General features: G+C 44.0%; 1 protein-coding gene across 1 annotated transcript in view; it reads right to left on the reverse strand.

Annotated features, from left to right (window-relative positions):
• COL5A2 (collagen type V alpha 2 chain) overlaps positions 1-27,519 on the reverse strand; it is a 1,703,177-nt gene that overhangs the window by 57,223 nt on the left and 1,618,435 nt on the right. Inside the window, exons 49-50 of the mRNA XM_068247348.1 lie at positions 25,742-26,030; positions 25,410-25,600 (exon numbers count right to left, since the gene is read on the reverse strand). Coding sequence (XP_068103449.1) covers positions 25,410-25,600; positions 25,742-26,030 — 480 coding nt within the window. The remainder of the gene's footprint in view (positions 1-25,409; positions 25,601-25,741; positions 26,031-27,519) is intronic.

Genomic DNA, 27,519 nt, shown 5'->3' on the forward strand with positions numbered 1-27,519 from the left:
TCAGGTATATGGTGTTTTTTCTAACATTGCATCATTCTCTAATATGTGCAGATTACACAATACTCAGCATTCAAAATGATTATTTCAGAGCAGTCTGTGAACTAATGACCTCTCCTCTGGCAGAGAAAAAGTAAACAGTTGAGATAATAAAAGTCAGAAGACAGCCCTCTCCACGACTTTTGAAAGTCGTAGAAATGAATGGCTTTTTTGCATAGAGATAACAACTGGAGTTTCTTAACTCTTCCTGTACTGGAAACAATTAGACTGATGTATCTGATCTTAATGTTTTATTTCTTAGCTGTACTACACATACAAATCATAATATCATATTTTTTTTTTCGCTTCAGTGTCTCTTTAAAGAGACTCCGTAACAAAAATTGCATCCTGTTTTTTATCATCCTACAAGTTCCAAAAGCTATTCTAATGTGTTCTGGCTAACTGCAGCACTTTCTACTATGACAGTCTCTGTAATAAATCAATGTATCTTTCCCCTGTCAGACTTGTCGGCCTGTGTCTGGAAGGCTGTCAAATTCTTCAGTGTTGTGGTTCTGCTATGAACTCACTCTTCCTGGCCCCTCTATGCACACTGCCTGTGTATTATTTAGATAAGAGAGAAGAGAGAAGCTGCTCTAATCAGCTGGATGAATCTTCCTCTGAGCTGGCTGGGCTTTCACATACTGAGGAATTACAAACAAGGACAAAGCTGTTTGCAGGAAGAAAAGAGCAGCCTGAAACTTCAGTGCATGGGGGGAAAAAAACACACAAATGATCTCCTTGAGATTCAAAAGGAATGCTGTATACAGCCTGCTTATGTATGGATGTATTTTCTATGTGTGGACATACTGTACATCAACCTACTTCCTGTTTTGGTGGCCATTTTGTTTGTTTACAAACAAACTTTTTAAAACTGTTTTTAACCACTTTTAATGCGGCGAGGAGCGGCGAAATTGTGACAGAGGGTAATAGGAGATGTCCCCTAACGCACTGGTATGTTTACTTTTGAGCGATTTTAACAATACAGATTCTCTTTAAGGCTGCCTCTAGCAGAAGAACTTTGCTAGATCATTTTGTGCTGTAGGCCTTGTGCTCTGGTCACCCGTCTTTGCTCCTAGCTCCTTGCCTGCTGTATTTGTATTGATCTCCCGGTATTGACCTCTTTCTTTGTCTGACTATTCTCTTGCCTACTGTCTGTATACTTCTGATATTCTGATCATTGATCCTGGCCTATACGACTATTCTCCTGTGTGCTGATTCTGCTGATACGTGTCTGTATATATTGTATTATTGTTTATATTGTGTGATCTGGGTTCCTGTGCGCTGCTATTGTATATATTGTGTGATCCGGGTTCCAGTGTGCTGCTATTGTGTATATATTGTGTGACCCGTGGTGATATCGGGGCACGGTGGTCATATTGTACAATTGCATGCAAATTGTTTGTATGTGTATATATGTTAATTTGCACTTCTGTGCAGACCTCAGTATTTTCATATATGTGATTCCTTGCTCTTGTATTGTCTTGATAAGAATCTGCATGTGCAGATCCTTACATAATGATCTAGCCTTACCCAAATTTTTAATCACATAAATACTGAGAGCTCTTGTCTGCAATCATGGGTTTAAACTTGAATTTTGACGATGTGTACTACTATGCCTTAGTCGCTGAAGAAACCAAGAGTTATTCCTTCCTGTATTTTGCAGCTTACTCCAGAAAGCATCTTCAGCAGTTAATTGACTTAGTGCACAAATATGTAAAACATAAAATCTTGTTTGCAGAAGATGTGCAGGACCTGCTGCAGGTCCTTCATTGGTTATTGAAGAGTAAATTATCCAAGGATAATTTTCTTGATCCTTCATTTAGCCCATCTGATATTGCAGTTTTGATTACTGTATTAAAAGATGATTGGAAGTCTTTCTTTGACTTTGATTCTAAGAAAAACAAAAATATTATGCAAGCTTGTGTCAAGTCCCTTCAATCGTTAATTGATTTGAGTATGCAAAATTGAGAAGACCTCATCATTGTTATTTGCCTGGGATGGAATGTTGTACTCCAAATCTCCTCCTGTGCCAGCAAGAAATCAGCCTAGTTCAATTAAGAAACAATTTAGTTCTGAGCCAGTCTTTGACGCATACCCAATTGAACATGTATTTACCTAGGTATTGCTCGGCTAAAGTTAAACCGCATGTGGGTGCATGTATGAGTGCTTTGAATGATTCTACTGATCAAGGAGTCTGCAAAGGTCAAGCCAGTTTTGATATGACTGCTGAACAGATGAATGCTTATTATGGGTATTTAAGAGATGACAGAAAAGGCTTTATTGATTTTTATAGTAAACAGAGTGAGGAATTTGTGACCAGATGTTTGCAAGGTGTTGAATCTTTGTATGCAAATTGACTTTGTAAGCACGAACCAGCTTCTGCCTTAATGGCTGCTTATAAAGAAATCCTGAGCTCAGGTTGTTGTTCTTCCCCTTTAAAGGGACTCCGAGCAGTGCCTGTGGGTATGCCTTTAAGCATACCCACAACTAATTAATTATATCCTCACACCTACCAGCATGATGTTTGTAATTATATCCCCCTGGGCAGGGCTGGCGCTACCATAGAGGCAAAGGGGGCAATTGCCCCAGGGCCCCTGAGTACTGCAGGGCCCCCCAGGACTCCCCGCTGACTTGTGCCCCCTGCACCAAATTGTCAGAGTAGCAGCTCGCCTATCCCAGCTGTCTGCCTCTTCTCTACGTCCAGTCATTATGCAATAATAAGAATTACAAGGAATGAATATGTTGGACAGGGGGCCCCAGGGCCCCATTGTAGCTTGAACCGGCCCTGCCCCTGGGTTCCTTGTATTTCATTGCATTGTGCTGAATGGAACTGCCTGACTTTGGGGAAAAGTCGCCCTGTGTAATACAAGTAACTATGGAAAGATGCATACCATTTTGAAGCTCTCTTTCTCCTCTTTCCAACAATATATAAACCGCCACCCTACGCCTTTTAGTTTTCGTTATTTTCGCGATCAAAATCGCTGTTGCCGCGATTTCGATCGCGAAAATAGCGAAAACTAAAAGGCGTAGGGCGGTGGTTTATATATCATTGGAAAGAGGAGAAAGAGAGCTTCAAAATGGTATGCATCTTTCCATAGATACTGCACTGCTCGGAGTCCCTTTAATTAACTCAATAAGTGCATCTCACTTAGTGTAGAACATCCAGCCCGCAGCAGTCAGACAGCATAAAAGTATATTACCCATCAAGAAACCATTAAACTTTATTTTTAATTCTGATCAGATTGACCATTTGTTTAATTTTTTGAAGAGGGATAGGAAAGGTTTCATTGAATTTTATACTGAGAAAGAAGAAGAGTATGTGTCTGCACGTATTCGTGCGACTGAATCATTGTGGAAGCAAAAACTCTGCAAGTGTGAAGCAGCTTTTGCTCTGATTGCCATCTGGCGCCAATTCCTTTCTTCTGATTTGCACTCTCTTCCTCTTAAGGTGGCCACACACGATACAACAAAATGATCCGATTTTACGTCAATTCGAAAAAAAAACGATTGGATCTCCCGAAAAAATCAAAAGCTTTTTTTTCATTTGACTGTAAAATCCGATCGGATTTCCAGTTTTCTTTGATTTTTATCGATCCGGAATGCCAGATATTTTTTTTCAATCTTTCTAAAGATTGTATGGTGTGTGTTAGATTGTCAATTTATTAATATACAAACCCTAGCAATTTTTCCAATCATTTTTATCATAATTGGGGAAAAATTTAACACGTGTGTGTTACATTGGTCATATTTTTGAAATGTTACAATCAGTCAGAAAAATGTATTGCAATTCTTAAATTGAACAGATATTTAAAAAATTGTATGGTGTGTGGCCACCTTAATTGTTAACCCTCTCAATAACTCTTACCCTGACCAGAATGCACAACCTACTGCCATTAAACAATCTAACGTGACCTCACTACAAACTGCTGTCAGAACTACACCTTGGTCCTGGCAAATAATGGATACCGAGCCAAAATCTAAATCCCTGTTTACAGCAACCTCTTCCAGAAACGCTCATGTTATCGATCCTGTAACTTCAAAGACTTTGGCTCCCAGATCAATTGTGTTCAAAACTAGTCATGCATCTAAAAAAGAATAAATATTTTCCCACAGCCTCCATTCATCCTGTGCAGTCTCCAGCTGATTCCTGTGAGCCTGCCACTCCTACAGTATGCCAGCCTACCATTCCCACAGTGTGCCAGCCTGCCGTTCCCACAGTGTGCCAGCTTGCCGTTCCCACAGTGTGTCAGTCTGCCAGTTCTACAGTGTGCCATCTTGCAGAGCTTTGCATCCAACCCTCAGAGACTTGCATCCAACCCTCAGAGACTTGCATCCAACCCTCAGAGACTTACATCCAACCCTCAGAGACTTTCATCCAGCCCGCAGGGCTTTGCATCCAACCCTCAGAGACTTGCATCCAACCCTCAGAGACTTGCATCCAACCCTCAGAGACTTGCATCCAGCCCGCAGAGACTTGCATCCAGCCCGCAGAGACTTGCTTCCAGCCCACAGAGCTTTGCATCCAGCCCGCAGATCGTGGCATCCAGCCCGCAGAGTGTTGCACCGCAGAGTGTGGCATCCAGCCCGCAGAGTGTGGCATCCAGCCCGCAGAGTGTGGGACCCAGCCCGCAGAGTGTGGGACCCAGCCCGCAGAGTGTGGGACCCAGCCCGCAGAGTGTGGGACCCAGTCCGCAGAGTGTGGGACTCAGCCCGCAGAGTGCCCCCAGAGTGTGGGACCCAGCCCGCAGAGTGCCCGCAGAGTGTGGGACCCAGCCCGCAGAGTGTGGGACCCAGTCTGCAGAGTGTGGGACCCAGCCCGCAGAGTGTGGGACCCAGCCCGCAGAGTGCCCGCAGAGTGTGGGACCCAGCCCGCAGAGTGTGGGACCCAGCCCGCAGAGTGTGGGACCCAGCCCGCAGAGTGTGGGACCCAGCCCGCAGAGTGTGGGACCCAGCCCGCAAAGTGTGGCATCCAGCCCGCACAGGCTTTGCTCCAACCTGCACAGGCTTCATTGGTATTTCAGCCAACGGCCCAGCCAGGTGCTCAGCCAACAGCCCAGCCAGGTGCTCAGCCAACAGCCCAGCCAGGTGTTCAGCCAATGGTCCAGATCCCCGATGTTGTTCAGCCTGCTGCCTCCCTGTCTGAAGTATACCAGCCTGCTGCTGCCCTACCTGAAGCTAACCAGTATATTTGCCTGCCTGCTGGTTGCTGGTTTCTGCAAACGTTGGTTGGCATGAATTTTCTAAAGACTTTTGTAGGCACCCTGTGTCCACAAACTATTGCTGGGCTGGCATCCTGTTTTCAAAGACTTTTGATGATGCTCAGTTACTACAGGCTTGTGCTGGCATTCCATTTCCTCCTGTTTATGCTGCTGTCCAATTACTACAGACTTGTGTTCCTGCTGCTACCTGGCCATTATGGACTTCTACTGTGGCTCAACTATCACAGACTTTGTCTGCTGTTCCTGCTCCTGATGACTTCCAGTCTGCTTTTCCTGCTCCTGATGACTTCCAGTCTGCTGTCCCTGCCGATGGTATCCAGTCTGCTGTCCCTGCTGATGGTATCCAGTCTGCTGTCCCTGCTGATGGTATCCAGTCTGCTGTCCCTGCTGATGGTATCCAGTCCGCTGTCCATCCTAATGGTGCCGAGTTCAGTGTTCTTCGTGTTCTTCCTGGTGGTGCTCAATTTGCTGCCCAGCCTGTTGTTCCATTTGATGATCTCCAACCCGTTTCCAAGTCTACAGTCTTACTTGGTGGTTTGCAATCTGATATCAACACCATTATTCTACGTGACTCTTTCAAGTCACTAACTGTCCAGAACTGTGTTTTTCTTTTGGAATCATATCCCTCACTGCCCACCCAGCATTGGCACCTGTTGCTTTCTCTACCATGGTATTTTCTGCCTACCGTTTTGCCTGATTATTGGGACCCAGGTGAGTGTAAGTTGGAGATCTGGTGGAGCGTTCAGAGGCCGCTCCTAAAGAGGGGGGTAATGTCATGCTGCTTGCTGTTTGAATTCCTGCTGGTGTCACACTATGGACTTTACATGAACTGGGTTCCTGTGCGCTGCTATTGTATATATTTTGTGATCCGGGTTCCTGTGTGCTGCTGTTGTGTATATATTGTGTGTTTATTCACCTTCAAATCCAACCTGTGCAGACCTCAGTATTTTCATATATGTGATTCCTTGCTCTTGCATTGTCTTGATAAGAATCTGTATGTGCAGATCCTTACTAGAGATGGCCCAAACGGTTCGCCTGCAAACGAATTTTTAGTGGTTCGCGTTCGCCAGCGAAGGCAAACTGTTGCGGAAGTTCGGTTCGCCCCCATAGTGTGCCATTAGGGTCAACTTTGACCCTCTACATCACAGTCAGCAGGCACATTGTAGCCAATTAGGCTACACTCTCTCCTGGAGCCGCTCCCCCCCCTTATAAAAGGCAGGCAGCGCTGGCTATTACACTCACTCGTGTGCCTGCATTAATTAGTGAAGGGACAGCTGCTGGCAGACTCTCATAAGGAAAGATTAGTTAGGCTCTTGTAGGCTTGTTAGCTTGCTCCTGGCTGATTGTTATAGCTAAAATAGCACCCCTCAACAGCTCTTTTGAGAGCTAATGTTCTCCTGATGTTTTTTTTTTGTTTTGTTTTTGTGTTGCTCACTGACACTGCATTATACAGCCCTATCTGTTACAGCTGGACCTTGGTAATTGCTATTACTGTTCCAGCCACGCCCTGCCTATCTATACTGGGACCAGGGCCGGTTCAAGTAACAATTGGGCCCTAGGGAAAGATTAGCCTGGGCCCCCCCCAACAAACACCCCCTCAACCAAAAAGCGTCATTAGAGGCCCTTTGTTACAGCCAAATTTCCCTCCTGGGCCCCTGAGCTGGCTGCTGACCTTCCCCCAATAACCTCCCAACTTAACAGACTCTGCAGAGTCCCTGGGGAGCAACAGTTAAGATGGGGGAGGGACACCTTGGGGCCCCTACAGGCTCTGGGGCCCTGGGGAAATTGCCCATTTTTTCCTTTGGTAGCTCCGGCCCTGACTGGGACACCTACCTATGCCTACCTAACTACTGGGGCACCTACTTACCTATACGGGGACACCTACCTATGCCTACCTACCTATACTAAAGCACCTACCTATGCCTACCTACCTATACTAGGGCACCTACCTATGCCTACCTACCTATACTGGGTCTCCTACCTATGCCTAGCTAACTACTGGGGCACCTACCTATGCCTATTTACCTATACTAGGGCACCTACCTATGCCTACCTACCTACCTATACTGGGCCTCCTACCTATGCCTATCTAACTACTGGGGCACCTACCTATGCCTATCTACCTATACTGGGACACCTACCTATGCCTAGCTAACTACTGGGGCACCTACCTATGCCTATCTACCTATACTGGGACTACTACCTATGCCTAGCTAACTACTGTGGCACCTACCTATGCCCACCTACCTATACTGGGTCTCCTACCTATGCCTAGCTAACTACTGGGGCACCTACCTATGCCTATCTACCTATACTGGGACACCTACCTATATTGGGACACCTACCTACCTATACTGGGGCACCTACCTACCTATACTGGGGCACCTACCTACATACAAGAAGATAATAAGGTTGTTGCTTCATTGTGGACAGACCAAATTTGATCAGCAGTCACTGTTGTTCTGTCATTCAGCTACCTCAGCCCGACCATATGGGCTTGAAAATTGACACGGCCTGCACTCTTGCCATGGTGCGCACCAGTCCAGCACGGAAGTCACTACGCAAACAGATGTTTGCGGTGCATCACACAGTGAGTTTGGTGTGTCAGTGTGAAGCAGAACTCTAATTACACTCCCTGATTGATGTATACACATGCACAATGTTTTAAAGCACTTTAGGCCTGCAATTTAGCATTCAATGTGATTTCTGCCCTTAAAATGCTGCTTTGCGTCAAATCCAGATTTTTCCCCGCGACTTTTGCCGTCTATCCCACTCATCCATGCCCCCCTCCAGGTGTTAGACCCCTTGAAACATCTTTTCCATCACTTTTGTGGCCAGCATAAATGTTTCTAGTTTTCAAAGTTCGTATCCCCATTGAAGTCTATTGCGGTTCGCGAAAGTTTGCGCGATCCAAACCTTTTGCGGAAGTTTGCGAACCTAAAATCTGAGGTTCGGGCCATCTCTAATCCTTACAGATATACAGTATTATCATTCCTGAATAACCCGGGAATTAATTGCCCAGGTTCTACAGTTGGTCAGGGATGTGGGCCGGGAATCGGGATTTGAAATAAATGAAAATAAGAGTGAGCGGCTCTTTTTGTCTAAAAAGGCCAATTTGGGTGATACAGTCTCTTTGGGAGTTAAAATAGCATCAGGTGAGATAACTTACTTGCGTCTAAGGGTTAGCAGGGACCCTCACTCTACAATTTAAACTATGAGCCACTGATCAAGGCCATTATTAAGAAGTTAGAAGATTGGAAGAATATCTCTTGGTGGGGAGAGCTGCATTAATCAAGATGGTCTGCTTTGGCTGGGTGCTATCCTATGCAGATGCTACCACTTTTAATTAAACATGCAGATGTCATGAACCTAAATAGAGCTTTCACTGAGTTTGTGTGGGGAAACAGGAAAGTTCGTATTAAGCTACATAGACTGCAGCTCCCTAAAGATCTTGGCGGCCTTGGTTTTCCTAGTATCAGAATATATTATCTTGAATGTGTCTTCCGCCATGTCAGGAACTGGGTCCATGTACAGCACATTTTTCAAATTTATATGTGGAAGCTGCCATAGCGGAACCCTGGACCCAGTGTGGGATTCTACACACCCCTTGGGCAACGCTTCCACTTCGATTCAAACACAGTATTTTTACTCATGACATCATAGTGACTTGGAAGGATGTCAAGTAGTGGTTTAATCTGCCTTGGCAAATTTCCAAATACATGCCTTTGTCTGGGAACCCCAACTTTAATATGGGAATGATGCATGAAGCGTATTACAAATGGGAGGACTTGGGTATAACAAAACTGGGTAATATCTTTTCCCTGCGGGAACATCAGTAGCTATCTTATACTGAAGTGCGAGCAAGGTACTCAATTCCCAGGTCCCATTTTCTGATATTTCCTGATACTCATCCAGGTCAAATCATTTGTTAATAAAAACCTTGGCAGATTAGACAATATAGCATGGCCCCACACCCTTTGACAGCTTCTTGAAACCAGTAAACTGTCGCTATTGGAGTTCCAAAACACACTGCTGGGGTTGAGGGCCTAATTCCAATCTACTAATAACTTTAAAAGTTGCTGGAAATAAATTCAGGCCCCTGACATGGAGGAATGCATTGTAGCAGGCAATAATGTGGTAAAAGAGGTAGTAGTGGTGGAAAATTGGAGGGAGTCACATATTAAGCTTATCTACCAAGTGAAATAGCTTTCAATATTAAAACAAAACAGCTCCACCTGGCTATGTAAACAAATGGCCCAAGTGTCACATGGAAAATGCCACATTGTGTCTTAATATTCAACAGTTCTAGGGTCAATGAATGTCTTTCTCAAGTCTTTATGCAGGAGAGTTTTTTTTTACAATGGATCCAGTGTTTGTTTTTCACTCACCAAATCCGCAGCAACAAGAACATGGACACAACTTCAAGCGAGATCAGGACCCACTGCTAGCTCACTTGATATTCCTAGCCAGCAAAAAAGCCACCCTTATCCGCTGGATATATTACATATATCCCAGCCCTCCCTGATGTGCATAATGAGTTTGGGCAATTAATGCAGCTGGATAAACTGGAGGCTTTGCTACATCAAGATACAGGCATCAAAAAGTTTTTCAAGAGGTGGAAGTCTTACATATTGCATACCTTAACTGATTCCCAACTACAGGCTTTCATGGAACCTTTCAAATATTCTGCTTGGTACACCAGTGAACAGTTGTTATGAACACTGGAACGTCTTGAAATCTTACAGCTTTAATACTTGATGTCAAGAAGGGCTGAAACTGTAGTTACTGCTCTGCTTTCGGCATGTCCTATAGTGACTCGGATTTTTTTGACATTTGATTGTGGATGAGAGCAGATTGTGAGGGGGGCTGGAGGGGGGAGGGCAAGGGTGGGATTGGGGTTGTTTATTACCATTTGCTATACCTTGTAAATGTCTAATGACGGATATGGTGGAGCTCTATTTTCGTTCTACATCTGTTCGCCTCACAATGTTTTTTTTTTTTTGTTTGTTTGTTTTTGTTTCAAAGTTTTTATTGAAATGTTTGATTTTTTAAGCAGTCAAACAGTGCATAGAAAGAAACAACACAATAGAAACAAGGGGAACATCTCGTACAAATATGGTCTTCATAAAATACATTGTATAGTAGGAGGCAAGGATACGGGTTCATCCGTAGTACAATATAATGATCATTAATCAATTTGCTTAAGAGGAGGGAGAAGGAAGAATAGGAGAGAGGAAGTGAAGGAAGAGAGCAAGAACAAGAAAAAGAAGAAGAGGGGTCCACCTCTCAGCCAAGAGATGAGAGATGCCTCCAGATTTGGATGTTCCAAGCGGATCCAGAGATCCCAGATTTTTTCAAACCTTTTATGGGTGTCCTTAAGGATGCTGGTTAATTTCTCGTTTACAATTATTTTGTTGATTCTGGATTTCACTTCAGTGATAGAGACCAAAGGCTTTTTCCAGTTTCGTGCAATTGTCATGATGGCTGCTAAGAGAACTATGGAAGCTAGTTTGTTTTGTGGTAAAGTTAAGACTTCTATCTTTTCATGTAGTAAAGCTTGCCAGGGGTTTCTAGAGATAGGCTTGTGGAAAAGGGAGGAGAGAAGCTTAAATACTTGGCACCAAAATCTTGTGAGTTGTGGACAAGTCCACCAGATGTGTAATATATCGCCAATAGAGATGGCCCGAACTGTTCGCAGGCGAATTTCTATGGGGGCATTACTACTTCCGGGTCGCTATGACCCGGAGTAGTACGGCTGCACTGGCACGGCGGTGCGCGTCTTTGATCGTGCTCCCGTTGCCGGGCACTCTCTGCGCATGAGCGTGATGTCACTCATGACGTCACGCACATGCGCAGAAAGTGCCCAGCAACAGGAGCGCGATCTTGGACGCGCACCGCCGGGCAGCGCAGCCGTGCTACTCTGGGTCATAGCGACCCGGAAGTAGTACAAGTGAGAAGTTCGCCGGCGAACGGTTCGGGAACCGTTTCGCCAACATCTCTAAATGCCAAGTACCCTGCAGCCTCGGAAGCAGTAAGGGTTGGCAGATGGAAATACTTTGGCTATGCGTGCTGGGACTAAGTACCAGCGAGTCATAACTTTGTAAGCAGCTTCTACTATATATAAGTTGCAGGCGCAGCTAGAGACTCTGCTCCATATATCAAGCCAGTCTTCTCTGTCTTTAGAGTCGCCTAGGTCGGTTTCCCATCTGGAAGTGTAAAGATGTGTTATAGGTGGGGATGGGCGGGTTAAGAGGGCATATATCTGAGAGATTACTCTTGTGGCGTTGGGGCGGTAGTGACAGATATTTTCGTAGGGTGTTACAGTGTAGGGGGGGGGGGGGTCTGTACCTTGGGTGAGAGATTTGATCCAGTGCCTTATTTGTAGATAGCGAAAGAGTTCTCTAGGGGGAGCCCGAAATTTCTCTTGTATATCTGACCAGGACAGGATACCTCTGGACGTAAGAAAATGTGTCACACTGGAGAGACCTTTCGAGTTCCACCATGAAAACGCTGTTGGGTCCTCAAAGCCCGGTGGGAACAAGGGGTTGTTAATCAGAGGAAGCAGTGATGAAAAAGAAGATTGGAGGTGAGCCGAGTAGCGAATAGAGTCCCATACCTGGAGGCAGTGAATCATGGGGGGGGGGGCAAAGTGAGGAGGCCTCGTCTTCAACGGAAGCCACAATAGGGTGCTGGGGAGCAGGGGAGTACAATTTGGTATCTCAAGGTAGACCCAGACGGGAGTGTCTTGCATTTGAAATAAGCGAGTGAGTTGGCTATGGTTGCCGCTCTGTAGTATGATAGGATTTTTGGGACTCCTAGGCCTCCATCAAGTCTGTGAGCAAAAAGAGTAGTCTTGCGGACTCTCGGCATTAATTTTCAAGCCAGACACTCGGGCAAAGTGGGCAAAGGCTAAACGGGCGTTCGGGATTGAGATGTGGGGCTGTGTTAAGAATAGTAGGGTGTCGTCTGCAAACATAAGGAGTTTATGAGATAAGCTGGCACAGTCTACTCCCTTAATGTCTTCAGTATTGCGTAAGTAGCATGCGAAAAGTTCGAGAGCTAAGACGAAGAGTGAGGGGGATAGTGGGCAGCCCTGTCTCGTACCCCGTTTGATAGCAAAGGCTTGAGAACTATGGCCAGAGAGTTTCACTGAGGCCGTTGGGTCAGTATACATCCCTTGGATCCAATTTAAGAAGTGCGCATCCAAGCCCCATTTGTTAAGCTTGAGCTTTAGGTAGGACCAGGAGAGGGTGTCAAAGGCTTTGAATATGTCTAGGGATAAGGCTACCCCTGGGATTTTATGTGAGTTGAGATAGTGGGTTAAGAGGATAGCTCTTCTGGTGCTGTCTTCAGCCTGCCTTCCTGGGACAAATCCGACTTGATCACGATGGATCAAAGCTGGAAGAATTTTATTTAGTCTCAGGGCTAGGATTTTGCCTAATAGTTTGAAGTCTACGTTAATGAGAGATATAGGGTGAAATTGGTGGATTACATGGTGTTCTTGGTCTATTTTGGGGATCATTGAGATATGGGCTGCCAGCATAGTTCTCGGGGGAGGTTTACCTTTTTCGGAGTTCGTTGTAACATTTCTCTAATACTGGGGCCAATAGGCCTGATAATGATATTTTTGTATAGTAAATGGCTGAGAACCCATCTGGGCCAGGAGATTTACTGGATTTCAAAGTTTTGATAGCTGAGAGGACCTCAGTAGTGGAGATGGGAGCGCTCAAGTGTGATATAGATTCCTGGCTTAGTTTTGGGAGTGTAACCTGGTCCAAAAATATGTGAATGTCTTTATCAGGGGCATTAGAGGAGTCAGAATATAAGTCTGATAGGAATTTAGCAAAAAGATCTACAATCTTACGGGGTTGGCGGTGACCTGTCCTGAACTGTTACGGATTTTCAGCATGGTCGGGGTTAAAGGTTTGTTTTTCAGGCATTTAGCAAGCAGGGCTAGAGGTTTATTTGCATTGTAGTAGTATTATTGTCTGCGCCACCTAAGCTGCTGTTCAACTCTATCTGTTAGTAAAAGATCTAGTTCTGTGCGGATTCGGTCATTAATAATTCTATTGATACGTGAGAGGGTGCATTTCCAATCTTGGTCTGCTTGGTCTAGTTTTGAGGATAATTCTTCAATTTTGTGATTACGTTGCTTTTTAATGGTGCTAGCTATTCCAATCAGAGTTCCTCTTATGGTAGCTTTCTGGGCTTCCCATAGGGTTAGGGATGAGGCTACAGAGCCTGTGTTGTCCTCAAAATATTCTGTGACTCTTCCTTTTAATTGGTCAGTTATATCTGCCCTAGAAAGTAGGGAGTAATTTAATCGCCAATGAAATGTTCGGCTGATTGGAAGTATAGCAGAACAGCTATAGATTGGGGAGTGGCACTGGTCAGACCAAGGGGTCCTGTGTATTTTAGCAGCTAGTACAAGGTGTAAATGGGTCTGTTGGACGAATATGTGGTCAATTCTGCTAAAGCTATCATGGGCGCTGGCGTAAAAGGTGAAATCTTTTGTGGAAGGGTGAAGTTCTCGCCATACATCCACGTAACCATATTTATCTAGCAGTTCCTTAATCACTTCCCAACTGAGGGGTTTTACCCCTTGACCACCAGAGCAATTTTCACCTTTCAGCGCTCCTTCCATTCATTCGTCTATAACTTTATCATTACTTATCGCAATGAAATGAACTATATCTTCTTTTTTTAGCCACCAATTAGGCTTTCTTTAGGTGGGACATTATGCCAATAATTATTTTATTCTAAATGTGTTTTAATGGGAAAATAGGTAAAAACGTGGGAAAAAAATTATTGTTTTTCAGTTTTTGGCCTTTATAGTTTTTAAATAATGCATGCTACTGTAATTAAAACCCATGAAATTTATTTGCCCTTTTGTCCCGGTTATAAAACCATTTAAATTATGTCCCTATCACAATGTTTGGCGCCAATATTTTAATTGGAAATAAAGGTGCATTTTTTTCAGTTTTGCGTCCATCCCTAATTACAAGCCCATAGTTTATAAAGTAACAGTGTTATACCCTCTTGACATAAATATTTAAAAAGTTCAGTCCCTAAGGTAACTATTTATGTAATTTTTTTTTAATTGTAATTTTTTTTTTTTTAAATTACAAGAAAAAAAAATTGGGGAGTGTGGGAGGTAAAGGGTTAATTTTGTGTGTTAAACTAATTTATTTCTATGTGAAAAATGCTTTGGATGTAGTTTTACTATTTGGCCACAAGATGGCCACAGTAAAAAAAAAATTATGCGACCTGCAAGCGTCCGGAAGGACGCTTGCAGGAAGTAGAAAGAGGCTGAGAACTTTTTTTTTTTCCCACAATGGTCGCGCTGCTCAGCCGAGCGGCAGCGGATTATTGCGGGGCTTAGATCAACGAACAGGAATGGATTTTCCCGTTCATTGATCTCCGGGCGAGCGGGCGGCGGCGTGTTTACTAGCGGCGGGCGGCGTGTTTACGAGCTGGAGCGCGGGCAGCGGCGGGAGCGCGGAAAGTACGTATTTCTCTGTCCCTGGGGGTTAAAGGATGGAAAAAGGGACGGAGAAATGCGTACGCGCGGGGGTAAAGTGGTTAAAGGGACTCCGAGCAGTAAATACAATCAAAATCTGAACTTACCTGGGGCTTTCTCCAGCCCACCGTAGGACGGGAGGTCCCTCAGCGTTCTTCTGGCTCTTCTCCCAGGCACGGCTAAGAAATGGCTCCCGGCGACACTGGGCCCGAGTGTCGGGTTCCTTCTTCCGCAAAAATGACATCAGTCGTCACCACGCCGGCCGCCTCGCGTCATCATGGCGGCCGTCGTGTCAGTACGGCGCATGCACGATTAAACCGCGCATGCATCGTACTGTCACGCTGGCTGCCGTGATGATGCGAGGCGGCCGGAGTGGTGATGACTGACGTCATCTTTGCGGAAGAAGGAGCCCGACACTCGGGCCCAGTGTCGCCAGGAGCCATTTCTGAGCAGGGCCTGGGAGAAGAGCTGAGGGACCTCCCGACCTACGGTGTGCTGGAGAAAGCCCCAGGTAAGTTCAGATTTTGATTGTACAGTATGTAGTCTACACTGTTGACCCCTTCATAAAGGGTGCTAGTTGGAGAGGCAGGGTATGGTTGGAAGAACAAGGGAGAAACGGACAGAGGGAAGGGACGAGGGAGAGGTTGGAAGCTCAATGACGGAGAAGCTCCTCCGTTAACCCTGTGATGTGAGCTAATGGTGACAGGGAGAGGGTGGGTGAGTGAAGGGGGGGAGGCGGGGTAGGGAGGGTTGGGAGAGGGAGGGAAGGGGTTACATATCCGCAGTAGAAGCACAAATAGCGGAAAAGGGGACCGTTTTGGGCTAGTCTGTGCATAGCAGCAATAATACAAGCATAACCATTTAACAAGATATAATTTATAAAACCTAAAGATTATCAATTAAAGTTTCAGCCTATATATATATATACAGTGGCTTGCAAAAGTATTCGGCCCCCTTGAAGTTTTCCACATTTTGTCACACTACTGCCACAAACGTGAATCAATTTGCATTGGTCTTTCATGTGGAATTCCAATAAAAGTGGTGTACACGTGAGAAGTGGAACGAAAATCATACATGATTCCAAACATTTTTTACAAATAAATAACTGCAAAGTGGGGTGTGCATAATTATTCAGCCCCCTGAGTCAATACTTTGTAGAACCACCTTTTGCTGCAATTACAGCTGCCAGTCTTTTAGGGTATGTCTCTACCAGCTTTGCACATCTAGAGATTGAAATCCTTGCCCATTCTTCTTTGCAAAACAGCTCCAGCTCAGTCAGATTAGATGGACAGCGTTTGTGAACAGCGGTATTCAGATCTTGCCACAGATTCTCGATTGGATTTAGATCTGGACTTTGACTGGGCCATTCTAACACATGGATATGTTTTGTTTTAAACCATTCCATTGTTGCCCTGGCTTTATGTTTAGGGTTGTTGTCCTGCTGGAAGGTGACCCTCCGACCCAGTCTCAAGTCTTTTGCAGACTCCAAGAGGTTTTCTTCCAAGATTGCCCTGTATTTGGCTCAGGGAAGGAGAAGAGGATAGTACACGAAGCCTATTACGAGTCACATATTATTATAGAACAGTATATAAACATCATGAGGATCAATAACGCTGTCGAACTTAGTGCTATGAATAAAGTAACTGGTGAAGATGTTCACATTGTTTATATTAGGTTTATCAAGTGCACAGAGCTGAACAGAAAATCTCGTGCTGAGGAGAAGACCATTTCGGGTCTATGCTCGGCTTGGAATGCTGAATAAGCGTAAAAACATTGTCCCAGAGTCTGACAGCTAGAGATCTGAGGACTGGGTAAGGCTATTACAGAATATCCCAGTCGGGTCAAAAATAATAATAAAAATCAGCTTGAAAGCATGAAATAGTTTAGTGTCTTACCCAACCATAACAGTAGATGGTAAAGCGAGGAAGTTTGCAGCCAAAAGGTCTTCCGTGGAGTGCAGAGTTCTCTGGGTGTTGACGGGGAGATAAACCAGAACCACATGCTCAGATTAGAACTAGAACACAACGCTAATCTAGGTAAACCAAGAGTGGACTATCCCAAAAATAGGAAAATAGAAAAATCAAACCAAACGTAGGACAAGAAGTATACATCGGTGTTCAGTGCTTTATGATAAAGCACACAAGTGTCACTGTATAAATCAGCTTAGGGAGGTTTTCCACTAGGCAGGCAAAAGAGAAGCTGCGGCTGGTCTTCAGGTTGGAGAGTTATCCCGGATAGCCAGGGCAGATTGGGTGGATTTCTGTGATCTCACAATGTTTGATGTATCTGGTTGTTTATATGCAAAAGGAATACATTTTTTTCAAGAAAAACGATCAAAAAGTAGGTGAAAAAGTATTGGCAAAAACAATGGAGAAGCTCTGCATCTCTCCTAGGTAGTCTAACCCTGAGACCCTGTTTACACTTAATGAGTTGCTCTCAGTTATAACTGAAAGAAAACTGATTTTCAAAGTAATGTCCATGTTTTCCTATGGCACCTTTCACACTTAACATGTTTTAACTGAAATTTTTTTCACAATGCACTGCTATGGAAAAAATGCGTACTAATGCGTACCAACGCGTTCTAATGCGTGCTTACACACACCAACTGATTAAGTGTAAATGGGCCCTTACTGCCAGAAGTTCCATTTTGCCTGGTACACACCATTAGGGATGATAGAAAATGCTGATTTCCAATTACATTGAAATTCCGATTTCCGCCAATGGCGACTACTGCAGATTTCTAATAGTTTTCCGATGTCCAAGTAGTATTTTTTTTTTGTCATTTTTTGCATTCTCTGATTGGTCAAATACTTCTGAGTTGACTCTCCACTCTCTGATTGGTCCAATGCTTCTGAGTTCTGTGATTGAGCTAAAATTACAGAGTTGTGGAAACACAGTATTTCCACAGAAATCCGATTTCCAAGTTCCGTTTTCTGATTTCCAAGTATTTTTTTGGGGTCATTCTAATTGGCCAAACACTTCAGTTGACTCTGCATTCTCTGATTGGTCCATTGCTTCCGATTTCTGTGATTGGGCTAAATTTACCAAATTGCGGTATTGCAGTATATCCAGCAAAATCCAGTTGTCTAATTCCGTTTTCCGAGTTCTGATTGTAAATACAGATGTCCAGTCGGAAATGCGGATATTTCAATTCCGTGAAATCCAGATATATTACACCATGCCGATCTCTCCATTCTACTCTGCCTCTGACAGTAGCATTGCCATCTGCACCCCACTTATTCGTAGGAAGGCCAACACCCACCTAGGTAGAACTACATTAAGAAGGCACATTAACTCCAATCACAAAGGACTGTAGGAGCAAGCACTGAGGGAAAAAAGCATGCCAAGTGAAAGGCAGCCTCCTCTACATTAAATAGTACCTGAGCTGAACACAGGGACGGATCTAGACCAAGTTGCACCTGGGGCAAGGTCAGGTTTTGGCGCTTATGCTCTTATCCCTACTATTTATACATAATTCGAAAACTCTCTGCCTGTACTGTCTCCCAGTACAGGCTAGATAGGTGCCCCCAGTACAGGCTAGATAGGTGCCCCCCAGTACAGGCTAGATAGGTGCCCCCCAGTACAGGCTAGATAGGTGCCCCCCAGTATAGGATAGATAGGTGCCCCCCAGTATAGGATAGCTAGGTGCCCCCCAGTATAGGATAGCTAGATACAGGAGCACCACTATAGATGTTAGCTAGGTGCAGGGGCTCCTGTACACTATCTACCGCATGACACACATAAGTCATAGTGCCCCCCATCCCCCGATCCCCCCAATGCCCCCATGCAGTAGCTGCACTGCGGGATAGTACCGAGCCTCGTTCCAGCGAGCTCCCCAGCCGGTCTACACAGCTCTGCATATCTTCCGGTATGCGGCGGATGGGGACTGAAGTCATGTGACGTCTGACGTCAGCCGTCACATGACTTCAGTACCCATCCTCCGCATACCGGAAGAAATGCGGAGCTGTGCAGACCGGCTGGGGCGCTTGCTGGAACGAGGCTCGGTATGCCACACGACAATCAGTAACTCGACACTTGTATGGCTGCGTTTGGCATTGACAGACGACACATAACGCGCTTGCCTATCAATGCTGCCAACTGCCAAGTGTTTATTTCCCCATCCAAATGTTGCCGCTTTTTTAAGAATTTAACAAACTGTGCCTGGGGCAAGAGACCTGCCTGCCCCCCCCCCCCTCCCCCCTTCAGAAAAACATTAGACTTTCATATATTTTAGATTCCTGAGGCTTTTAAAAACTGTAAATAGCACACTGCCATCTACAGGCCAGATCTACGAACACCAAAAATTGTCTGAAGATGAAAAAAAAAAGTTTAACTTATCTGGGCCTTCTGCCAGCCCCCCTGCAGCCTCCCTGTACCAGCAATGTTATGAAATGATCTTCCGTTCCCCCACCGCGGCTCACTTTCGTTTCTCATAGTCGACGTCCACTGCGCCGTGTGCATCCTCCTTCGCGCTCCCATCATCGGGAGCGTACTGTTCAGGAGATTTCCTTGAACTGCGCCTGCACCAGGAGCGCATATGAGGATGCCATGGCCACACAGGTGCAGTGGATATTGACTTACAAGTCGACATGACCGAAGTGAGCCGCAGCAGGGGAACGGAGTATCGTTTGGAAACAACATGGGCACAGGACAGCTGCAGGGGGCTGGCAGAAGCCCCAGGTAAGTGAAACTCTTTTTTTTTTTTTTTTTTTTTTTTTAATCTTCAGGTCTGCTTTAAAGAGCCCAATTTTGAGAGAAGACCTTTTGAATTTCTGATCGGTATGAGCAGTTTCTGGCTTGGGGAAACAATTACATGTGCTGCCTTTTAAGGATCATTTTTTTCTATACGTTATTACTGGGAGGGAGGAGGCGCCCCAAGATGTGATGTGTGGAAGGGATAATGTCAGCTGGATAAAACATATATAAATAGGCTTACCTCTAAATGAAGGGGGTAGCCCAAATAAGTTAATACAATTTTTATTAGAAATGAGACACTTGAAATGATAACGCATTTCGTGGATCACAGTCTGCTTCCTCAGAGCAAATAACAAAAGTGTCTAAAACAATAAAAAATATTCACACTTTTTTATTGTTTCAGACACTTTCGTTATTTGATCTGAGGAAGTGGACTGCGATTTGCGAAACATGTTATCATTCAAGTGTCTAGTTTCTATTAAAAATATTAACTTAGTTAGGCTACCCCCTTCTTTTAGAGGTAAGCCTATTTATTTATGTTTTATCCAGCTGACATTATACCTTCCACACATCACATCTTGGGGCGCCTCCTCCCTCCCAGTAATATCCCACACGAACCCCCTCAGCTTGGGGTGTTGGCCATGTATGTTGGTTCCTTGAAATCCTTACATCCCTTTTTCTGTTCCTGGAGAGCGACCTACATTGTCGAAGACTTAAGAACCCGAGTGAGGATGGGCTTTCCTCACCGGCCATTACACTGTGGTTGCCGGTCGTGCAACCTATGTGTTCTGCACATACCGTTGTTGAGTGTCAGAGCTGTCAACTGTAGCAATCTTTACTGAACCAAGTATGGCACAATTTTATAGTCCAATGCTATGATTTCCTGCTAGGATTTCAAATTCTGTAACATTTAGTTATGTGGAGACTGTTGGGCCTTATTCTCCTTAGAGATAATTTTTCATCTTCTGTTTAAAATAACTTTTCAGCACTCAGCAATTTAAAAAAGTACCAAAAAGTAGGTGAAAAGGTACTGTCAAAATTCATATTTATTTTCTTGCTTGGAGGAGGAAGAGAAAATGTGAATTGCATATGGGCCAGAGTATATTAAGTTTACTGGGTTTACACAAATGACTAATTTTATACTTGCAAACAGGGCCCGGATTTGTACTCTTTACCGCCCAAGGCCACTGTCACCAGCCGCCCCTTTTCAGCAGGGGCGTAGCAATAGGGGTTGCAGAGGTTGCGACCGCATCGGGGCCCTGAAGGGCCCTCCCTCAACTACAGTATTAGCTCTCTATTGGTCCTGTGCTCATAATAAACACTTTTATAGATACTTTGAATAGTGATAATCATTAACAGACTGTTCCCCACTCACTTCTTGCACCCGTGACACTGTAGTTGCCATTGGCAGGTTTTGGTGCGTCGTAACAATTGTTATGTATAGAGTGCTTGGGGGCCCCATTGTAAATCTTGCATTGGGGCCCACAGCTCCTTAGCTACGCCACTGCCTTTCAGTATAGGTAGCGAGATGACCCCCCCCCCTTCCCTCCAGTATAGGTAGCCAGATGACCCCCCCTCCTCCTCCAGTATAGGTAGCCAGATGACACCCCTTCCCCCTCCAGTATAAGTAGCCAGATGACTCCCTTAATCTCTTCCTTTTCCACTCCACTCTTTCAGTATAGGTAGTCAGCTCACCTCCACACAGCAGCAGCCATCAGTATCACTCACATCTCCGTTCATCTCCAGCACAGAAGCTTCCTCTTCCCCTCAATTTCCATCAGCCGCAGCTGTGCATCTGTCCCTCTAATTTGCGTCTCTCACATTTGACTCATCGGCATGTTACAAGCGAGTCAGAGGGGAAGACGAAGCTTCTACGTTGGAGACGAGCGGAGATGTGAGTGACTGGCAGATGCTATTCCACTTCCTCCACCTGCTACTTTGCAATGCTGCCCAAGTCTGTAGCTGCCCGCCAAAATGCCAACGTGCACAGAGAGCAGGGCCGCGTCTGTATAGTGTGCTGGCAGCAGAGTACAGTGGTTTTGGCTGATCTCCCTGCACTGCAGCAATTGCAGGCTAGCAAATGCTGCACCAATTTAGCCTGCTGCTTTGGTGCCCTTGCTCCTGTGGTACCCTAGGCCATTGCCTAAATCTGGCCATGCATGCAAAGCTTATGCTGCCTGTTATACAAGCAATGTAAGTGTTACATGAATCAAGCAAATTCGTTTTTGGTTTTTTTTTGTAACTCGTTATGTAAATTATGTAATCCCAGTAATCTTATAGGACAACTGAAGCCAGGGGGATATGGAGGCTGCCATATTTATTGCCGTTTAAGCAATACCAGTTGCCTGGCTATCCTGCTGATTCTCTGCCTCTAACACATTTAGGCTCTGTTCCCACTTGAGCAGAGAATGGACATTTTCTGTCCGTTCTCTGCTCATGGTGTAAAAGGCTCCTATTTTATAAATAAGAGCCATTTATACTTGTCACGCTGCAACAGATCCGTGTGTACTTCTGTACTTCAGTGCAGTCTACGTTAATGGGCAGATACATTCCCCCAAATAGCCTATGGGTGAGTGCATCTGCCCCTGGCTCCAGCCGGACCATGGCGGACCATATACTCAGAACAAGCATTTGCTAGACTGGTGTTTCTGACATTGTCAGATCAAGATTAGCTGCATTCTTGTTTCAAGTGTGTGATGCAGACATTACTGCAGCCAAAGAGATCAGCAGGGTTACCAAGCAACTGGTATTGTTTAAAAGGAAATAAATATGGCAGACAGCCTCCATATTCTTCTCACTTCAGTTGTCATTTAACATGCACTGTCTGCACATGTTAAGTTTACTAACCTTTTGTGCATATACCCCATTATCAAAAGTAAAAAAAAAAACAAAAAAAACTAAAAACCTACATTAGGCATAATTTGATATTTTAAACCACAGGTGTCTCAAATATAAAGTGGGCCGAAATTAAACACTGGGACCAAGTCGCAGGTCAACCTCAATGTCTACTGGCCACCTTCCTCCCTTATAAAGTTCCCTGGTGTCTAATGGCTCCCCTCCAACCCCCTATACAGTTCCCCCCTGTCTAGTGGTCTTGCTCCCTCCCCTATACAGCTCCCTGTGGCCCCCACCCTCCTCTATACAGTTCCCTAGTGTTTAGTGCTTTCCCTCTACCTCCCCCATATACAGTAGCTTATCTGGTGTTCTAGGGTTTCACTTCCAATATAGCTTCACTGGTGGTCTAGAGTGGGCCAAACATAATGCAAAGTGGGGAAACCACTTAGGGGGGGGGGGGGGGGGGTTAAATTTAATGGCTCTGAGGGCCAGATTTGGTTCATGGACCGGAGTTTGACATGTATGTTTTAAACCTAACACAGTTTTAAGAAAGCAATCTTGTGTACATCCAGAAGTTTTTTTTTTTAAATTGCACATGCTTCCTGGGATCTTAATCAAGCAACGTCTGACAGAGTCGGCACCTAACAACCACTTTGTCAGCTGACTGTAGCCTTGCCTTAGTACTGGAGATCTGCATATGTAACTGCAACAAAATCGTTCTATGAATGCCATCCATAACCAAAGTCTTTCTATGTCTGCACAGAAATCCTGCACTTTAACTGTTATCTCTGTGTACACAGACAGTATACACTTAAATTGAGTCTATAGCCATATAAATTACCTCTGTCTTTTGCCTAGCTATGTTAAGCATTAAGATCAAAGCTGAGTCGCCGCATTCCCGCGGCAGAACAGGCAAGTTAAACTGCGGTGTTATTTTTGTTTTTTTATTGGGGAGGGGGGGGGGGGGGGGGGAGGGTGGCTTTAGGTTCACTTTAACACCTCTGTCAATCTCTGCTGTAATTAAAGAACATCTGTCAATAAATCGATAAAGTGTATAAAACCACAATGTACAAATAATGTCTAAGTAGTATTTAATAGTTGTGTAAACATTTTATCTCTTTTCATATTAAAAATCAGAGCCTAAAGCTCTTCTTAGTTTTTGTCAATTTTAGCTGCATTGGAACGATCCATTAGCAGAGGTGAGTCTCTGTTCTATGTGAAATATGACATCACAGCCAGTGCTGGTCACTGCATCTCTCAGTAGAGTACAGGGAATTTTCCTTTGACGGCGAAAGATGTTTAGCAAGAAGCCTGCCTTGAGGCTCATACACACATCAGACTATAGTCTTTGGGAAATGAAAGATCACAGACCAATCTTACCACCCTTCATGTAGTATGAGAGCCATACCTACACAGTCTTTTCTATGGAGCTGAACTCCACATCAAACAGAAATCTTTGCAAGATGCTGCACACACAGATGCTGTACAGACACAAACAATCAGTATCTGCAAAAGATCTGTTCCTGCCAAAAATCCATTCCTGCAAATTGCAATGATAGTCTATAAGATCTGCAGATCATCATACACACATGATTTAACTGACATTCATCTGCAGGTCAAGCAATCATCCACAGATCTGAAAATCCATCCTGGTGGATCTGATCTGCAGATGAATGTCTGTTAAATCATGTGTGTATGATGATCTGCAGATCTCATAGACTATCATTGCCATTTGCAGGAATGGATTTTTGGCAGGAACAGATCTTTTGCAGATACTGATCTTTTGTGTCTGTACAGCATCTGTGTGTGCAGCATCTTGCAAAGATTTTTTCTGATGTGGAGTTCAGCTCCATAGAAAAGACTGTGTAGAGTATGGCTCTCATACTACATGAAGGGTGGTTAGATTGGTCTGTGATCTTTCATTTTCCAAAGACTATAGTCTGATGTGTGTATGCACCTTTGGTGTCAGGTTTTATATGCAATTAATGCAATTAGCAGAGAATGTTTACTCATTTAGTAGAGGTACATAACTTTTTCTGCTTAGCACAGCACTTATCTTCGTCCTGAGCTCAAATGCTTAAGATGCAGCCATCCCTTGGAGTTCCACATCTTCTCTAGACTGCTCATTCAAAGACATAAGTGCACATCTCTGAAATAACAGAAAACCAACAGCTACAATAAGGGCTATGGCCCATTAAGCACTTTTTTAGCTGGCTTTAGAATTGCTAGATGCCAGAGATTGCCAACGATTCCAAAAGTGCAAAGCCTAATTAAAGTCAATGGAGTGGAGCCCACAGGAGTGATTGCAATTTCCTGAAATCTCCTCCTCATGTCTCTTACCTGTTCATGCACCTCCATTACCGTATACCCATCCTATGGATCTGAGTGAACTCGACTTGCCTAATCTCCCTGCTCCCATCTAGTGACTGACTAAGCATTATCTTGTACTTACACTGTGCTGTGTGATCTGGTTTGCATGTACTCCTGTATTGTCTTATTGCTGTATGTCACCCCTATATATTGTTTGTAACCTTAACTAATGTCCAGTGCTGCATAATATGTTGGATGCTTTCTAAATACAATAAATAAATAAAATCACAATTGCGGGTCCAGTTTCATAGAGAAAAGTGAGGGCTTAAAATCTCTTTACCATAATAACTCAATTTTAAGTGGCAAAATCGCTCTCAGCATTTTGAGAGTGATTTTGCAATCGCAGGTGGATGCCAAGCCTAACCTGACATTTATATATTTTGCCATTCTTACTAGCTAAAGCACAGACAGAGTTAACAGATATAGGGAGAGGGATATTACAACTCCTACCCTATGCAAATGAGCTGATCCACTGGTCTGACCCCATCAGTGAAATGAAGCCAGTCTTTGAAGACACATTTATAACAAGAAAGGAAAAGATAAGCAGGGGAAAATTTACTGAAGTTCTTAGGAACACCAACACAAGCTATTGCCATCCAAGTTTCAAAAACGTGTTTATCGATAGAGGTCCTCTGTAAGCATGCCAATCCCTACCCAGACCATTTACTAACAAGAACAATTTTAATATTAGTAATTTAGTTATTAGTGTCATATTATATAACTTGTCAGTTTACCTGTGACCCCTTGTTCATATCCACACCATACCATATGGGTTTAAAATTGTCTCCACCTCTACCAGTCCACCAGGTTTTAATAGGTATTTTAGAAGGATTTGCAGTTATACAAGTCTCTCCAGTTTCCATGTTACAATAAACCTTTATGGCATCTTCAGAACAGCCTTGGTTAGGATCTATCCAATATTCTCCTGCAATCACAAACAAATGTTATATAAGGTACATGCAAAACCTCAGCCTATGATCAGGTTATATATTAAAAAGGTGTATGTCACTCTGAAGAGGAAAAATGTTTAGAATTGTAAGATTGAAATGTACAATAAATATTTTACCACTTCTCTTTGAAGGATGACAGAGTTTTAGATCATCACATGTACGCGCTGGGTTCTTCTTGGAGCCATCAGGTCTTCTCATTGTCTCTATTTGGCTGCTCAGGGATTTCAAGGTAGCTTGAACACCTGGATCATTTTTTTTCCCATCACTTGCAGCTTCATCCTCAGTGAACTCTGGAAGAGGATCTGGCACAGTGTCATCATAACCACCAATTAAATCATCTATGGCGGCAGTCAGAAGGCCTGGGGGACCAGGTGGGCCTGGTGGACCAGGATCACCAGAAGGACCCTAAAAACAAAGGATGCAATTATGAGTTATACAATTTTTGGCTATCAAAATGTTTTCTAATTCCCTACACTTTTTCCCCTATATTTATTTTTTCCATCAGTGGACTGTCAATCAGTAAGAAAAAACTTCAGAATCACACTGGGAAACCCAGCTGAACTTAATACCAGTCCCATTAAAAAAATGCTACTGATGCCTGGCTTCTAAATGTCAGCCACAATGAGAGATGCCTAAGTACAGTTTTATTAATTAGTGCAACTTTGGAGAGGACTCGTTGTGGTAATCATTACCACTATATTATTAATGAAGAATGGATGCATTGGCTGACACAGTCCCTTGGGGGGGGGGGGGGGGGATGCCAGACATAGATGTAGAGTAAAACCAACAATATCCTATTTCTTAATTATGATAGTAAAATATTGGTCATATGGTTTTATTAACCGATATTTAAATATGACCTAACCTAACCCTACTCTCACACAGAACACTTCTAGTGCGGAAGCTTAACCCCTTCTGGTTCCCAACCCTAACCCCTAAGGACCCCCACATACTCCTAACACTAAAGGCCCCTGCCTCCTAACCCCCAATATTTTCACTGCCATAGGTGGCAATGTTAAAAGCTGCAACTAGGGGCTATAAATGGTAAATAACAGTTATACATTTTAAATAATGGCTATAAATGATAAATAGTGGCTATAAATGACCGTTCATAGCCACTAATCACAGCTCTTACGATTGCCACTTACAGGGCGCCATTATGACAGGGCGCCTCAAGCACCCTTTTAATCTGCTTTGCCAGGTCAGGCCTGCTTGCAATTCACAACTCTGCAATCTTTATTCTTACGTCATTTTTTACACATACTCTACTTATTTTTTAATTTATTTTCTGGGGTTTTGATAAGGGGTGTTTGTTTGTTTTTTAAATCAATTTTTATAAAATTTAAAATCATGGTCTATGATGCCCAAATTTTTGCAATAATGGCGTACATTCATATTTACACAATTTGCAAATTCACTGCCAATTTTGGGGGGCTTAAATGCATTGAAGAATGCCACTGACTTAACAATTGTTACATAGTTATTTAGGTTGAAAAAAGACATAGGTCCATCAAGTTCGACCAGAAAATAAAGGACAAAGTAACCTGCACCCTCACATATCCATGTTGATCCAGAGGAAGGCAGACAGCAGTGCCACCTCCTCCCTTCTGCTGTGCAAGTCAAATGAAACACTACTGCTCTCTTGCCTCTGCCCCTCCTCACTCACTGTCAGACTCCTCATACAGCACAACAAGCTGCTTTTCCCCAACGATGACCTCTTCACCTCACTCGTCTCTCACTTCTCTTCCTAGTCTGACTGCATGCTGTTAGTGTAAACAAAACAAACATGCTGCCCCTGTAATCTCTGCAAATGTTTCACCTTGCTTCATGAGAGAACCGGCCCTGGCTGCAGCAGCTTGGCATCAAATACGATTATTTAACTTGTCGGTGAGTA

The sequence above is a fragment of the Hyperolius riggenbachi genome, chromosome 7 (assembly GCF_040937935.1).
Source record: "Hyperolius riggenbachi isolate aHypRig1 chromosome 7, aHypRig1.pri, whole genome shotgun sequence".
In the NCBI taxonomy this organism is placed as follows: Eukaryota; Metazoa; Chordata; class Amphibia; order Anura; family Hyperoliidae; genus Hyperolius; species Hyperolius riggenbachi.